Genomic DNA, 15,983 nt, shown 5'->3' with positions numbered 1-15,983 from the left:
CTTGAGTGGGTGGTTGCAAATGCAAATACTGGAAAATCTACAAAAAATCAAAAGGGATTACAGTAAGCACGTTCTAAAATAGGGTTTTATATTTGTGTGTATTTTTTTTATATTAGGGAAGAATTCCCTAGGTTCAATAAGTTTGAGAGGAAGAAAGAGACATATCACTGCCCGGATTACTAGGTTGTACAAGAAATTGGATGGTGATGGAGACGACTTGTTGGAAGAATATTTCAAGAAATTCCAGCAGGAGATGCAGCAAAGGGAGAGGATCCCATTCAGACGGGTAGAAGAGTATAAGCAAGAAGTATGATTCCTCGCTAATATAGGCAGATGTATGATTCAAGTAGTTCAATCACAAACCTATTGGCTGACAGAGCTACCTTATGAAGTTGACAAAGTGTCAACTAGGGGATTATATTGAAAAACCGTTTGCAATGCCCATTGACCAAAAGGGCAAGACATTTGGAACCAGTGCAGTAATCAAAGACCATAGGAAGTAGTAAGAGATAGCTGCAGAGAGTAGGAGATTGAAGAAGAAGAAGAGTAAAGAGTCAGGCCTCCAGACAAGCAACATGAAGAAAGTCAAGAGGCAAAACCAACTGGGGAAACTCAGGAACCCATGACTCAAGAGGACATTGAAGTTGAGTCATCAACAGAACCAGAAATGTCAAGAGACACCACCACGAGGAAGAACCCTGGCACTGTCAAACCCCCGACAGTTGAGACTTATAGAGGAAAGAAGAATGGGAAGGAAAAAAAAAACCTTCACCAACACCGGAGGTAGGTGTACTATTAGAAGAAACTGAAGCTGAGACACCGAAGTCACCCAAAGAAGGTAACAGATTACCTTTAATGATGTATTAAATGATATCTTGCATAATGGCAACTATGACACTTAGAAGAATAGGTTCTCAAACTTCAATGAATCCAATACGAATAAAGTAGTAAATGTTGTTTTGATAATTATGAGAACGTTCAGCAGACTCCCATAAGATATTAAACCATTGGTGCCCAAAGGCTTGGACCCAATAATTGCAAAGAAATGGAATGAAGGAATTTTTAAGTTTAGGAATATAATAAATGATTCATTATCTAAAATGAAATGACAGTATACTGAGGAAGAAAAGGTGGCACTAATTACAGCATACAAGAAAGACTTCAACATGCCAGGCAATATAGCCCTAGTCACCACCGGTGAGGAAAAGGAAGCATATGAGAATGCTGAAAAGATATGGTCAAAGCTTGCTACTCAACTAGAAGAGTACCACATGAAAACGAAAACAAATCAAAAGCAAACAGAACTGGACATAGGCAAAGGCAAAAGTGCAATGCCTGAAATAAAGCAACCTAAGAAAACAAAGTTAGCCCCACCTGCTCATGCTGAAGTTAAGGGAGGATTCGAGGGCAACTTGCGACTTGAAAGCTTCATTGCCACACCATGTTTTCTAAACTCCATGCCAAAAAAATTACATGAATTTGGACAAGTTTTTAAAACAAAATTCCCAATTTTCTGCATTTCAAAATTTTTAGGGGAAAAAGCTGCAAGCTATACGAAGAACTGTCAACAAGTTAGTTGGTGGGTAACTTGCCTAACAAATTGGCTTGTGAGTACTCATGAGTTTGGAGAGTACTTGGTGAGTTTTGCAATTCATGCTACTGGTGAGTACACCGTAAAACCTAAATGAGGAGATTGAAATTCTTGTCACACTTCTGCAGGCATCAAACAGGCCGGTGCTAACTAAACATAATATCAGAATGAGGATTGCCATGACTGAATGTTTATAAAGCTCAATTGCTATAAAATGCATGTTATTCCATTGATTATAAATATTGGCAAAACCTGCTAGAATCAATCAATTCTGATGACCTTGACACTTTGTTAAGAACAAGGAATTTATCGATGGCAGTACTTCAATATTCATAATATTTTACATTCTGCTTTCATGAGTACACACAGAGAACTGACGAATCCCTATCTGATTAGCATAATAAATTGTGTTTCTGGTCCTGTGCAATATTTAGACTGCAATAGTAGATATGAAATACAATGTGAATCACAATTTTTTATGAAATACAATGTGAATCACAATTTTTTATCTAACTTGTCATTTTTTCTAAATGATGAAGCAGAAAATTATAGAAATAGAGACAAGAATCAGTGTAGAAAGTCTTTCATTGGGTCATCGTGATGAATTCTTTTCATTCGATATGCCTCCATGTCCTCAGCAGTGATCTGCAAGAAGCAAAGCACAAACATAAATAAGTTTCTAACAGAGGCATGGGACAGTCCATTTAATCCACAATCATGACTTGAAAAACAAGAATGCAAAAAGTGTTCCTACCTCATCATTCCATTTAACATTGTATTTACGTTTTCTTTCATCCTTCTCTTCCTTTCTCCTCTCATCCTCCTGGTAAGATCAAGCATAGCAAATCAATAGTTGTAAGATTGGATACTTGACAATTACATGGCGTTTGTCAAAACTCTAATACAATTTGACAAGGTGCAGGTTTGACTAATCAGAATGGTCAATTTCACCTTTTTTAAACTCAATACAATTGTTAGCAAAAACATGCTTCGGTCAAAGTCAATTACAAATGTATATTGATTCATTTATGCTTTCTCTTGGTATGATGGTCATGCCATCAATTTGCAACACTTGATTTGTAATGTTACCTTGTTGCCATTGAAAAGTAGTAACTGCACTTTTGTTAACATTATCTTGTAATAGGTTTATTGATTGGTTTTATTTTGCCACAAACAGTATGCTTTGAATTTATCTTAAAAGTTCCAATTAAACCTTTGCCCTCAGAATCATATTCCTAAATGGAATCAGTTTCGCAAGCACCAAGATACATTCCTTATAACTTGGGTCAGAACAATCATGTAACTTGACTGTTATATGCATAGTTATGGGTCAGAACAATCCTGTAACTTGATTGTTATTTTGTATATAGACGGAAGTAAGAATTCATCTTACAATGTTTATTAAGTTAAAGAAGTTCCGCAAACAACATTTTCAATCAATACCTTTTTGAGAGCCTCTGTAAGACGTTTCTGATCAATAACAAGATCCTCAGGAACATCAGAACCCCACGTTGCGAGGTTCTTTTCTTCATGTTGTGGAGGCTTTTCTGTAACAGGAAAAGGAATGAATAAAATGCTATGGCAAAAATAAAAGAAAACTATGTATCTAAACTAATATTTTGATAGCAAAATTATTATGAGCAAAGCAAAGGGCAAAAACCTTCCACAGATTCCTTTCGAATCAAGTTAGCTTTCATTAGATCAGTTGCTGCTTCGGCAGCTTCAATCCCTGCTAACCCTGTACAGTAGCTATTCCTTATTGCTTGTTTACAACATTTGTAACCCCATTGGTGATCTTTCCACCAGGAACCCCAAACAGAAGTGTGGTTGTTAATGAAAATATCTTCCTCGTACTTGCTCTTTGGCACAGCTTTTTCCTGAAAATAGAGATTTGAATCAACAGTTCATGTCTAGCCTACAGAAGGAAAGGAAAAACTAGTCTTTCAATTAAAATATTTCACCAGTCAAGAATTTCACAATCAGCTTTTTCAAACCAATTCATCTCATCACAGAACAAATGGTGAAGTTCCAATACGGCTTACCTGGCCTTTAATTACACGACCTGCTCTGTCATATTCAATTTGATTCTCAGTTTGACCCATTAGTAGCTCAACCGGAGGTTTTTCTTCAGATGCTGCATTTCCATACTTGAGCATGATATCCTCCTTCGTTTGGGACTTCAATTTTTCTTTCTTGATTTTGAATTCCTGGTACAACAGTTCTGCTTGGGATGGAGCTGCTTGTAAGTGAATATCCTGTCCTTTCTCAAAGGCTTCCCATGCATGTATATTCAGTTGCTTAAAATCCTGAGCTTGGCCAGTGGTTCTATATTCATTATCTCCCTGTAAAATTTTGTGAAATGCAAATCAAACCAGAGCATCATAATAAGAATATGATTACCATTCAGAGCATCAATATTTAATATTTATAAATTATAACAGGCAGCATACCCCATAGAACTTCTCATTTGGATCACTGTCAGGTTGAGGATCCTCTCTCATGGACCGAGTCTTTGGATCATAATGAGCTGAATTGACATCCAAATTCAAAAGATACTTGGCAGTGTCTTCTCTAATTCGTAAGTTTCTGGTGTACATTTACGCATGTAAGAGTGAATCAGAATCCAAATGAAAGTGAAACATATACCATCAACTAAAAAGCCAAAAAGCTGATTACAATAAAGATCAAAATAGAAACTAACCTGACTGTACCTGTGCTACCACCTCCTGTGGTACGCACACGCTTTTCTACCTTAGCAAAGTCCATTTGCTTGCTCTCGTCAACCTTAGCTTCATCAACCTTTAGAGCATCCTCATCATCTTCCTCGTCACTGTCCTCACCTTCTTCTTCAGGATTATTATTTTTCTGCTCCAGTTTTATCAATTGCTGTTCTTTCTGAAATTTCCTCCTTGCATCATCCCTGGCATCATACCTATCTATAACACGGGCATATGTGGCTGGATCATATCCATTCCAACGATCTCGTTTGCCATCATAATCCAGCTCAAAGGCTTCAACTTTTTCATCAGGTGCTATTCGCTTGTTTGTCCATTTTGCTCCAACTTTACGAGGCCTTTCCATGCAAGACTTACTATCATGTGTCATTGCCCCACAGCTGGCACAAAAAATCAGTTTTGGAAAATTAAATAAAAATAAAAATACAATATTTGATAATCCAAAAAGCTCTACTCTTGATTTTAATTTTTATCTTATCATTTGATCAAGTAAACCCACTGGGAACAATGCTAGTTGCCATTTCAGTACAGAAGAGAACGTCTAAGAATATAACTTTTTGTAAAAGCATACACGTGATTTAGACGTACTTTATGCATGCACCTTTTCTGTATCTATCAGCCTGGTAGACCTTGGCACCTCTGTCATACCAGTCCTTTGAATAGTTTGGATCTGACTTCCATTTCCTTTGATGTTTCAGACTCTGATGAAAAAAATAGTGGCAATAAGATAAGAAATCTTGGGATAATAGTGTTATTACAACATAAAAACAGTGCAATCAGCACTACAAGAGTTAAAAATAATAATTACCGGCCTCTCTGCATTGAGATACCATGGAGCTGATGACATATATTGAGGGATGTGAGGGTTGATCTCCTTTCCATCTTCATCAAGTTCTGCTGGTGCAAGTCCAGCCTTCCGGGCCTCTTCTAACTCCAACTGCTTTCTGTGATCTTCTCTTGATTTAAAAGACCCTGTAGTTTAAAAAACCATTAGCACTATTGCAGACAAAAGTGTCCTTGCAGTAGGCATGAACAGGTACTTTCTTCCTCACACATCTTAAGTGAACAGCAGTAATGATATATTTTAAAATTGTACAAATATCATTTAATTATGAAGCCTCCAAAGCAAATATATTCAAAATTCCTAATCATTAGGCGTCTGTCATCTCAGTGAGAGAGGTGACTCCCTTGCCTCATTCCCAGATCAAAGCCCAGATCAAGAATGCTTGAAATTCAAAACCACAATCAGAAGATAACACTTAAAATCATAGTTGGAAAACTCGCAAAATCCAAAAACTCGCCGAGCCCCCCAAAAGTTTAATCGGGAAAAACTCGGCCATTTAAAAAAAAAAACTCGGGAAAACTCGGAAACCTAAAAAAACTGCTAAAATTTAATACAAAATACATTTTTTTGCAAATTTCAATGAGAAGATGCATCTAATGAGTTCATTATAGAGAACACAAAAGAAAGAAGCAGGAGTTTAGATATATATAAATGCATAGTGGGTACAAAATCACATTCTCATGCTGAATGCTGATGGCGGGAAGCATAATAGTAAATAATTTGTGTCAAAGTAGAAGTAAAAACATCATTACAATCACATTTGCTTCTTCCTAGCTCTACTAGCATATTGTAACTCTCTATCTTACATAATATATATAGGCTTTTTGCCTTTTGTTTTTAACAATTTTTTTTTTTTTTAAATTAAAAAAAAAACAAAAATAAAAATAAAAAATTTAAAAAGAGTTTTCCTTAAAAACTCGCCAATTTTTTGCAAAAATTCGGCAATTTTTTCTTGCGATTAAATTTGGGAAAAACTCGCCAGTCCCAAAAACTCGGCAATTAGTAGAAACTCGCCGATTATTCACGATTATGCCAACTATGCTTAAAATATTCAATTCTGACTGCTTCAACCTAAACATGGATTTTAAAGTTTATCTTTTTCTTCAGCTGGGAAAACATGAAAATGCTACCCACCTAGAGGAAGGTAGCACACAAATCATATAACTAACATATTTGATTCTGAGTGAGCTTTTGTCTATTCATGGCTTTCTAAAATTCCCCTTTTAACAGGAAAATGTTACTCCGCCATATTTGAAGAATGCAACATGCAAAGCACAGATTTTCCCTCTTGGTTGAGGAGTCTTTTGATATGAAAAAGGGTCACCACACCTTAACATGGCAATTTTGTACATTGCGAACACAAAACTTCCTTTCAGATGAAGGGATAAAGCAGGTGGTAGTCTGCTTTCATAACCCAGCTGGGATCACCAGGGTTTTTGCCCTTTTCAAACCAGACTCCATAAATAAGGGAGCATACAACAAGAGTTGAAAGCGAGTCATCATTATGGCAATTGATCTCCCTTGCAGCTAGACTATGGCCTCACTTTCCCAGAATTTATCTTAGAGTACAGCATGACAATATAAGGCAAACTTTTCAGGTCTGCAAATAAAGTGAGAATTGCCATCCCTAATGAAGAATGCAGATACCCCAATCCATTACATGCCCCTACTATTGTAATTGATGGCAAAATTATGTTTTGTTCATCATGGAATCCCAATAAACAGAAATCCATGATAGAGAGCTATGGTCTAGGAATTTGGCAAGTGAAGGATAGGTTTAAGGGGCAGCTATTTAAAACATTTTTTGCAAACTCTACGAGTACTCTCAATTTTTTTGTCATGTCCCCTTTTTAGCTCTGTCTAGCAGTGACATGAGAGTTAGCCTATTATGGAGTCTCGTAGGCTGGGAGTGGTGATCAAAGACTCAGTCAGGGTTTTCAGCATCCGGATTTGGTATTACAGGCAGTAGTAGATCAGTTGAGAGCAATTCCTTGATTTTAGGGGGCAGCTCCTTGATTGTAGGAGAAGATTCCTACCTTTTAGGAGATCATGACATTTGCAGAGTTGAGGTTCTATGAGATCACCCCGTGGTCTCAATTTCAGGAGATTTGGGTGCGTTCCCTATAGTATCCCTAGATTTGAGGGTTGACTACCAATTGGCCTAGGTTGTCTGGCATCAATCACAAGCAGGTAACAAACTCAGTTTCATGTTTTAGAGGTGTTTGGGTTGTTCCTCGGCTACTTGGGAAATATTTTAATATATTTAAATATTCTCCTAAGTTAGCATTTTAATAATTTAAATAAGGCTAAGTGTTTAGCCATTTTGGAGTAATAAGGAGTTTTCTGGCACCATTTGGATCTATATCCCTATGTGCGATAGCTCGTTGGAAAGAGCTCAGTCTCTAGTATTTGATTACTTGTCAGGACTTATTTGATGCTTAGAGTTATTTATCATTAATAAAGTAATGATTTCCTTCTATTTGGACGCCTTTATTGGGAAAATAATGTAATATTATAAAGTTTAAATGAAATCCACTTTAGGGTTCTTTTAGGGTTCGAATTGCCTTGGAGAGGGGATATAAGGAGAAGGCAACCTAAAAATGAGTGTCTTTATCATTTGGTAAACCTATTTTGGATGCCATTGCTCTGGAAGAGCATTCCTCACTTAGGACGCAAACCCTAGTGTTGAGAGCAGATTTGTTGGGATGTAGCCCTCAACAAGATCAAATTTGAAAGTTCTTATCCATACAGTTTGATCACGAAAGAGGATCAATTTCTAGTATTGCAGTCACACTTTGTAGGCAATGGATTTATTAGGAAGGCGGCCACTTTGGTTCAGCCTGGCTTTTCCTTATAGCAGCTCACGGGAGGAATTCTAGAGTGTTTATTTGAGCAGAATGGAGTTGTTTTATTGCCGCAGCTTGGGCTCTATCATTTGAATTTGTTTGGCTGTAGCTGGTTCCCATTTTCAGCGGGCGTCAACCTTGTTTGAAGTACATCTGTATTGGTACTATTCTAAAATTAATCGGACTCTGCTAGTACGGTTTTGGAATCATTTCCAAAATAGTATGTATTTCTACATATGATTTCTATCACTTCTATTTTATCAGTTACTGTTATTTATTCATTGTAATACATATATTCTAAAAAATACAAAAAGAAACAACCTTCTTCTGTAACTTCTCTCTAGCTCTATAAGATCAAAGAAAAATCTACAGGAAAATATAATTTATATAATTAAACAAATAGTAGCAGCAGAGCAAATATCCATTTGGGATATTTCATTTTTTTGCTAGGCTAGTACCCTCCAGTTTAACTCTCATGTTTTTATAGATGTAAAAAAATGTCTGTAAAAATGTCAATGCAGGTAAAATGCTGGTTAAGATGTGTTTTTCACATGATGTTAGTGCTATAAAAATATGCCTTTTCTCTATTGAGATGTCAATGTCTAATTTAATACATTTTGTAATTGAATTCTACAAAAACATTATGTTTCTTTAAGAGATTTTAATTTTTAGAACTTTCTGTTGTCGAGTATATTCCGAGTTTTTGCCGAGTTGAAAATTTTGCGCTTGCCGAGCACTCTCCGAGTCCAAATCTGCAAACTATGATTTAAATGATGCATAGTAATTGATATTTGAAAAATTAATTAAATGATAGAAGTTGCATTCATCTTTTATTTAAACAACATTCATTAATAAAAAAAGCAAAAATTTGTACGAAGTTTGACAATTTGTCAATCAGTTTGACACGCATCAGTAGTATACAATTTATATTATAGATTAATTGGTCAACTAAAAGATACAAAGCACACAGTACAATACTAAAAAGCAAACTGGCACACAAAATACAGTGGCAAATCTAACTCGTTGTCTGATGCACCTGTCATGGCACACTTATCATTGCCTATATAACAAGATTCATCTAGCTTTTAAAACTGGAACCTGAACAACCTTTTATGTAATCTGATTCTCATCAATTTGCATTTACTCCTCAAGCTATACATCCCACTATGCTGCTACATTGTGATGCAGAAGCATCTTGGTGTTCCACAACCAGCATCAACCAAAATAAAATTCTCTGCATTTTTTTTGAGAATAAGAAGCTTAGGCTCCTACGGTGCAGAAAACTTCTGGGAGGTCATTTTTACACACATTTAATTATTATTAGTTATTTAGAATGTCCTACCTGGTGGGAACATTGCAGATCCTCTCATACCTTCGCATGCAGGTTAATGAAGGATTGTGATATTTCAAAATGGAGCTTACAGATGATAAAATTGGAAAACTGTAAGAGAGTCTATGAGGCATCATAGATGAGTTAATATAAGAGTCATCTTTGACTTGTCCAAATTAGCCTTGAGATTTGAAGCACCCCATTTGAATGTCAATGCATGTCGAAAAGGGCACAAATTAGGTTATTTAAATGCTGATGAAGTTGCCTTTGGCTGAAAGGGTTAAACTTAGACCATACATTCAATTTTGAATTTGGGTCCCAATTGAATGGGAAAACTACAAACTAAATAATACTTGGAAATTGGAGGAGCCAGCTCCCAAGAGGGGATTGCTAGGAACAAAAGGCAAGTGGTGTTCTCTGTTTGCCGGTTGCTAGGAAGTTCAAATATGGATACTGAAGGTTGCCAAGATGTGGATTTTGTTGCACATACTGGATAAGTGAGAAGTTGCATGCATGCAACTGATTTTGCAGCTTGCAAATGCTGTAATTTCCCCAAAAGCATGAGTGAGTGTTGTATAAAAATTTGAAGTCTAGGGAATTAATTCTTGTAATGGCTTATGTTATGTGATCTATAAAAGAGTCGTAAAAGCTAAGCTAAGGTTTAATGTTCAGAGATAAAACTTTAGTTCTAATTCTTATGGAGACTAAATTTTTTAATAACATACATGATTTCTTAGTTATATCTTGTGTATTGATACAATCAGACCTATTATTGAGTAAATCATTGTGTTGGCATGTATGTGATTTGTTGCATGTGATATTGTTGAACCTCTTGTGCGTATGTCATGGGTGCTGGCTAAAGGAGAAAGCTAACATTCATCAGACCCCCTATCCTCGACTGTAGCAGCTTCTCTATGTGCTCAATCTTATTGTTATCCATGAGACACTGGGCAATACATACAGCCACAAGCTTCTCTACTCTCCTAGAGGTAACCATGTTCCTTTAAATAGGGTGGATGAAGCTATATATACATCAATTTCTCTCAAACAAAGCAATTACAATCCTATGATGAGAGTTGAATAGCCACATTAAGTATCAATGGAGGCCTGTGCAGTCACCAACCTAAACCAAAATCTCTTAATTCTGGAATAACAAATGAATTCATTTCAAGTCTTTCTCATTTGCCTCCTTATTTGATATTAATGCAATGTAAACTTTCACATTTTCCTTCATGTTCTCTTATCAATCTTGGTGAACTTAATGTTGTTCTCCCTTGTTTTGCAAGGTGAGCTCAAGAAGAAGTTAGAAGGCAAGGCGATTCTCCAGACCTCAGTATTGCAAGTAGATGCTACACAAAGGAGAACTCTAGCTCCAAAACTTCAAATGGGAAGAGTTTAATGTACCCAATCTGATTCTCTGAGTTTTTGCAGATTTCTTCTATATAAAAGTTCCCTCTATATTCTTTATCATGAGAAAAGGCATCTTTTCATTTGATTAATTTTATTATATTATTATTTAATAATATTAATATTATTATGTTTGTATTATTATGATATTATTTATTAATATTGATAATATTTTTATTACTATTAAAAAAAATTTGATCAGTAGTTTAGAATTATATTAATATCAAAAAAGTATTACAATGCCACTGTAATTGGCAGATTTGAAACCACCATTCCCATACTGGAACCAAAACATTCGATCTACGAACCAGACCTGGCATGCATTCAAAAACCACCCCGCAGATAAACAGCAACCCATCCAAACACCCATTAGCCCATACTACCATCCTGCAAGACCGACATCACCACCAAATTATCAACCGAACCACCCAGGCACCTCCTACCTGGAGAAGTTGGGGAAAGAAACCCCATCCACACCACCACCAAAGCCCTTGGCACCACTGCCACCAATCTTAATTTCACACCCACAAACAGCTCGTTTTGGAATAATTTAATGCTGCAGAGCTGGGACACTGTCAATTTGTGGAGCGATAGATTTCACAGGGGTTGACTTCACCCTCCATTTTCCATCCACCAATTCCCTCTTCGCCACCTCTTGTGTTGTAAACAGACCTACAAATCTCTCCATCCTTTCCGAGCATCCACCAAATGTACCCACATTGGGCAAGACAAGGATCAGACCACAAGTGGCTGCAAATTCCTGTCACCACCACCGATGAGTCTCCATGTGCCATGACCCATATGCAAGCCCGCCCCCAATTCCGCCCTTGCCACTATTTCTGCCAAACCACCAGCTCACTTGAGCTCCAAACAAGCCCTGGAAACCCACAACACCTCATTCTTTGAGGAACCCACCAACATAGCCAAGGCCAGAAACAGTGAGGATATATCCAAGTTGGTCTTGGGCCTCACATTATTATTCAAGAATTCCTCACAAACAAAAGAAAAACAACCTCCCAAAACTCCACCTTCTCGAATTTGAAGACATTCTTCATTAGGTGTACTAAGATCGCACCCCTAAAACCAGGTAACTGGCCTTGTGATACCAAAGAAAAGTTGGCCTCCATGGATACTCCTGCTTAAGCCAAACACCAACAGACAAAAGGGCAAAAAACAATGCATCCTTGATCATTTCACCACTCCATTTAAAGTACTCTCTTTCCTCTGGGAAGAACACCCCATCACATGTCATGATGACAGAATCAGTACCGAAGTAGATACATGATAGAGAAAAAACAGCCCAAACATGAGCTCACACTACCACGACACCATCGTACGTAGCTTCGGCCAACTAAAAACATCACATTCATCTTACTCTTGCCTCCAACTTCATAACACCGTCAACTTTAACTTAATTTGACAAGAGCCATGGTAGACTTGTCCTCATTGCCCAAAAACAAAAAGTCTTCAAACACATCAAATTTTTCCTCCAATGAGCCCAACACCCCAGCATTTGATAGTTCATCTACCATGGAATCAGCTTTCCTAAGGACATGGGATACTCGAAAATCAACAAATTCTCCCAACAAACTTTGGATCCTCCTAATATGTTTGTTGAGATACCATGTATCCATCTCCCCTTTGACAATGTCATTCACAACAAGTTGCAAATCATCTTCAAGATGAATTCTTTGTACTCCCAATTTTTTGGCCATCAAAATTGCCCCTATAACTACCTAGTATTCTGCTTTGCTGTTTGTCACGTTTGCTACCCTTTTAGCTCCAATAGCTAGGATCCTCCCTTGGTCATCACGTGCAACAAATCCAATCCCTAACAGTCCTAGATTGTTTTTGGATGCACCATGAAAGTTAATCTTGATCCATCCTTCCTCCAGAGGTGACCAAACAACCCTACCACCATCTGACTACTAAGGTTTAACCCTCAAAGGCCCATTAATAGGCCATTATTATTATATATGTATGAATATTATCTATACTTCAATTTATATATTTTGAAAATTAATTTAATCAGTATCTGGAATTACATTTTATTGTTTTATTTGATAATATTTAATTATCATTTGATTCATTTTAATACTTTAATATTATTATCATAATGATTTATATTATATGATATTATAATACAATTATATCATTATTTATATTATATTATTCCTTTTAATTAATCATTCATTTATATTTTAATTATATAAATTTTATTTTAACGGGGATATCACAAAGATGAATTCAAGTTAAATGCAAGTTCGAGTTCAAGATGAAGTCGAAGAATTCAATTACATGAGAACAAAATCATCAAGTTCAAATCAGACCAAAATACATGTACAAGATACTAATCCAAGTCAAACCGTGGGGGGGAATTTCAAAGGTTAGAGTATTGAAAAACAGAGATGCAATACACAAGAAGAAAATAGATAAAAGAAAGAACTAGCGACATGATATTATTGAATATTGGAAGCCTATTTATACAGCTGAATGACCAACCTACAATCCTAAAATATTGCAAAGGAGATTGACAACAAACTATTAAGAGTTTGACAACACAACAAAAGTAATAGACAAGTGGACTACTCTAGACAGCTACCTGGATCTAAGGGACAGATCTACAATTAGTCATTTGTTCAAACAAGAACTCTATGACACAATTACAATTAAACTGGACTCTTGCTGCCAACAACTCAAACTTAAGTTGCCACATGTGTAGTTGGTTATTCATTACTCTAACACTCCCCCTTGAGGAAAAACCAAATTTTGTTTGACCCCTAACATCTCTCTAATTGTAAAAAACTTTATTTTTATTAAGGACTTAGTAAATATATGAGCTACATTGTCATTGGTATTACAATAGTTCAGCTCTATCTCTTGAGACTGTATTTTCTCTCTTACAAAATGATGTGTTTCAATATGCTTTGGTCTTGCATGATAAATAGGATTGCTTGTAAGTTTGATTGTACTTTGATTGTCACACTTGATTGAAGTAGACCCTTCTTTCTTTTGTCCCATATCATCAAGAATTCCCCTTAGCCAAATTGCTTCATAGGTAGCACTGCATAATGCTTTGTATTCAGCTTCAATAGATGAAAGAGAAATCGTTGGTTGCTTCTTGCTGCTCTAAGAGATAACCCCTGATCCAATGTTAAATGCATAACCAGTTGTTGATTTACGATCATCTGAATCTCTTGCCCAATCAAATTCAAAATAACTTGTCAACTTAACATTCAAATGGTTAGTATATTCGATGCCAAAAGATATGCTGCCATGTAGGTATCAAAGGACTCTTTTTGCTACATTCCAATGAACCTCAAGAGGATTAGTCAGGAATTAGCTAAGTATGCTGATAGAATATGGGATATTAGGTCTTGTAGTGGTCAAGCAGATTAGACTTCCCACCATCTACCTATACAATGTCCCATTGACTTCTGAAGTGTCGCTATCACAAGAGAACTTGAAATTTGGTTCCAATGGGGTACATGCTACTTTACAATCTTGCATATTACTCTTTTGGACTAACTTCTTTGCTTACTTACTTTGAGTAATCAAAGTCCTACCATTTTGTTTCCACACTACAATCCCTGAGCAATAATGCATTTTGCCAAGATCCTTCATTTTAAATGCATGTGATAGAGCTGCTTTGATTGTATCAATCAACTCTATAGTACTTTCCATAATGATTAAGTCATCCACATACAAAGAAATCAAAACAACATTCCCATGTTCATCAATCTTTATGTACACATTTGGATCAATTTTACTCTTGATATATCCTTGTTGAAAGAAGAATTTATCAATTTTCTCATACCATGATCTTGGCGCTTGCTTGAGACCGTATAATGCCTTTTTTAACTTATATACAAAATGTTCTTTTCCTTGTTTTACAAACCTTCAAGTTGAAGATAAAAGCCTTCTCTTAAATCACCATTTAAAAATGTTGATTTAACATCCATTTGATGAAGAGCCTAATCAAATTTAGTAGCAAGTGCAATCATTAGTCTAACAGTATTCATTTTACCTACTAGTGCAAAAGTATCTTCATAATCAATTCCTATCTTTTGTGAGTACCCTTTTGCAACTAATCTAGCTTTGAATTTATCAAAAGTGTCATCAGCATTAAGCTTTGTTTTGAACAAGCATTTACAACCAATAGGAATTTTGCTTGTTGGTAGTTCAGTTAGTTCCCAAGTGTCATTATTCATAATCGAAACATATTCTTCATGCATTGCATTCATCCATTCTTTAAGATTCTTAGCTTCTTCAAAAATGTGACATTCATCTACACTCATTACTTGAGTCATTATACCATTATCATTATACCTTACCGGTGCCTTGATTTGCCTTGTAGATCTTCTTACTGCTTCATTATTGGATGGAGTGGCCTCAACTTGACTTGTCTCATGCCCACTTTGATCATGAGTTCTTTTATCTACAATATCCAAACTTTCATTGTCTTCTTCAAGTAGTTTCAATGAAATGGTTTTGTCCACCTTTTCTTCTTCTTGAACATCATCTACAAATCCATGAAATATAACATCTCTACTAGCAAATACCTTACGAGTAGTAGGATTGTACATCCTATAGGCCTTGTGATCAATACAATAACCAACAAATATACATTTGAATGACTTTGCATCAAGTTTTCGTCTATTCTCTTTTGGAATATGACAATATGCCTCACTTCCAAAAATTCTCAAATGACTAACAACTGGCTAATTCCAAGAAGAGCTTCATAAGGAGTTTTGTTTGCAAGATACTTGGTAGGTCTTCTATTTAACAAATACGTAGCTATATTAACTACTTCATCCCGCACATTATTTGGGAGATTCTTTTCTTTCAACATACTACTAGCACATTTAACTATTGTTCTATTTTTTCTTTCAGGTACACCATTTTGTTCAAGAATATGGGCAACTGCATATTGCTTAAGAATGTCATTTTCCTTGCAATATTTCACAAAAATTTCAGAAGTATATTCCCCACCTTGATCTAATCTAAGAATCTTAACATTGTAAGCTGATTGTTTTTCTACCATTGTTTTGAATTCTTTGAAATATTCAAAAACTTCACTCTTGTTCCTTAAGAAATACACACAAGTGTATCTAGTGCAATCATCAACAAATATAAGAAAGCAAGACGCTCCACCAAGTGATTGAGTTTGCATGGGACCACACACATCTGAGTGCACTAATTCAAGAATAGTTCTTTCCTTCACGTTGGT

General features: G+C 36.0%; 1 protein-coding gene across 1 annotated transcript in view; it reads right to left on the bottom strand.

Annotated features, from left to right (window-relative positions):
- Nucleotides 1-1,878: 1,878 nt before the first annotated feature.
- The window catches only part of LOC149549718 (pre-mRNA-splicing factor SLU7-like), a 57,513-nt gene continuing 43,408 nt past the window's right edge, over nucleotides 1,879-15,983 (bottom strand). The window contains exons 2-10 of the mRNA XM_089793014.1: nucleotides 5,135-5,298; nucleotides 4,915-5,027; nucleotides 4,293-4,706; nucleotides 4,042-4,177; nucleotides 3,634-3,933; nucleotides 3,252-3,468; nucleotides 3,035-3,138; nucleotides 2,346-2,414; nucleotides 1,879-2,236 (exon numbers count right to left, since the gene is read on the bottom strand). Of these exons, the coding sequence (XP_089649140.1) occupies nucleotides 2,159-2,236; nucleotides 2,346-2,414; nucleotides 3,035-3,138; nucleotides 3,252-3,468; nucleotides 3,634-3,933; nucleotides 4,042-4,177; nucleotides 4,293-4,706; nucleotides 4,915-5,027; nucleotides 5,135-5,298 (1,595 nt within the window). The 3' untranslated portion in view covers nucleotides 1,879-2,158. The remainder of the gene's footprint in view (nucleotides 2,237-2,345; nucleotides 2,415-3,034; nucleotides 3,139-3,251; nucleotides 3,469-3,633; nucleotides 3,934-4,041; nucleotides 4,178-4,292; nucleotides 4,707-4,914; nucleotides 5,028-5,134; nucleotides 5,299-15,983) is intronic.

Source organism: Cupressus sempervirens, chromosome 7, assembly GCF_028749045.1.
Source record: "Cupressus sempervirens isolate cs-2001-9-10 chromosome 7, ASM2874904v1, whole genome shotgun sequence".
NCBI classification, from domain to species: domain Eukaryota; kingdom Viridiplantae; phylum Streptophyta; class Pinopsida; order Cupressales; family Cupressaceae; genus Cupressus; species Cupressus sempervirens.
The sequence above is the reverse complement of the archived record's forward strand: the minus strand, read 5'-3'. Positions and strand labels throughout refer to the sequence as shown.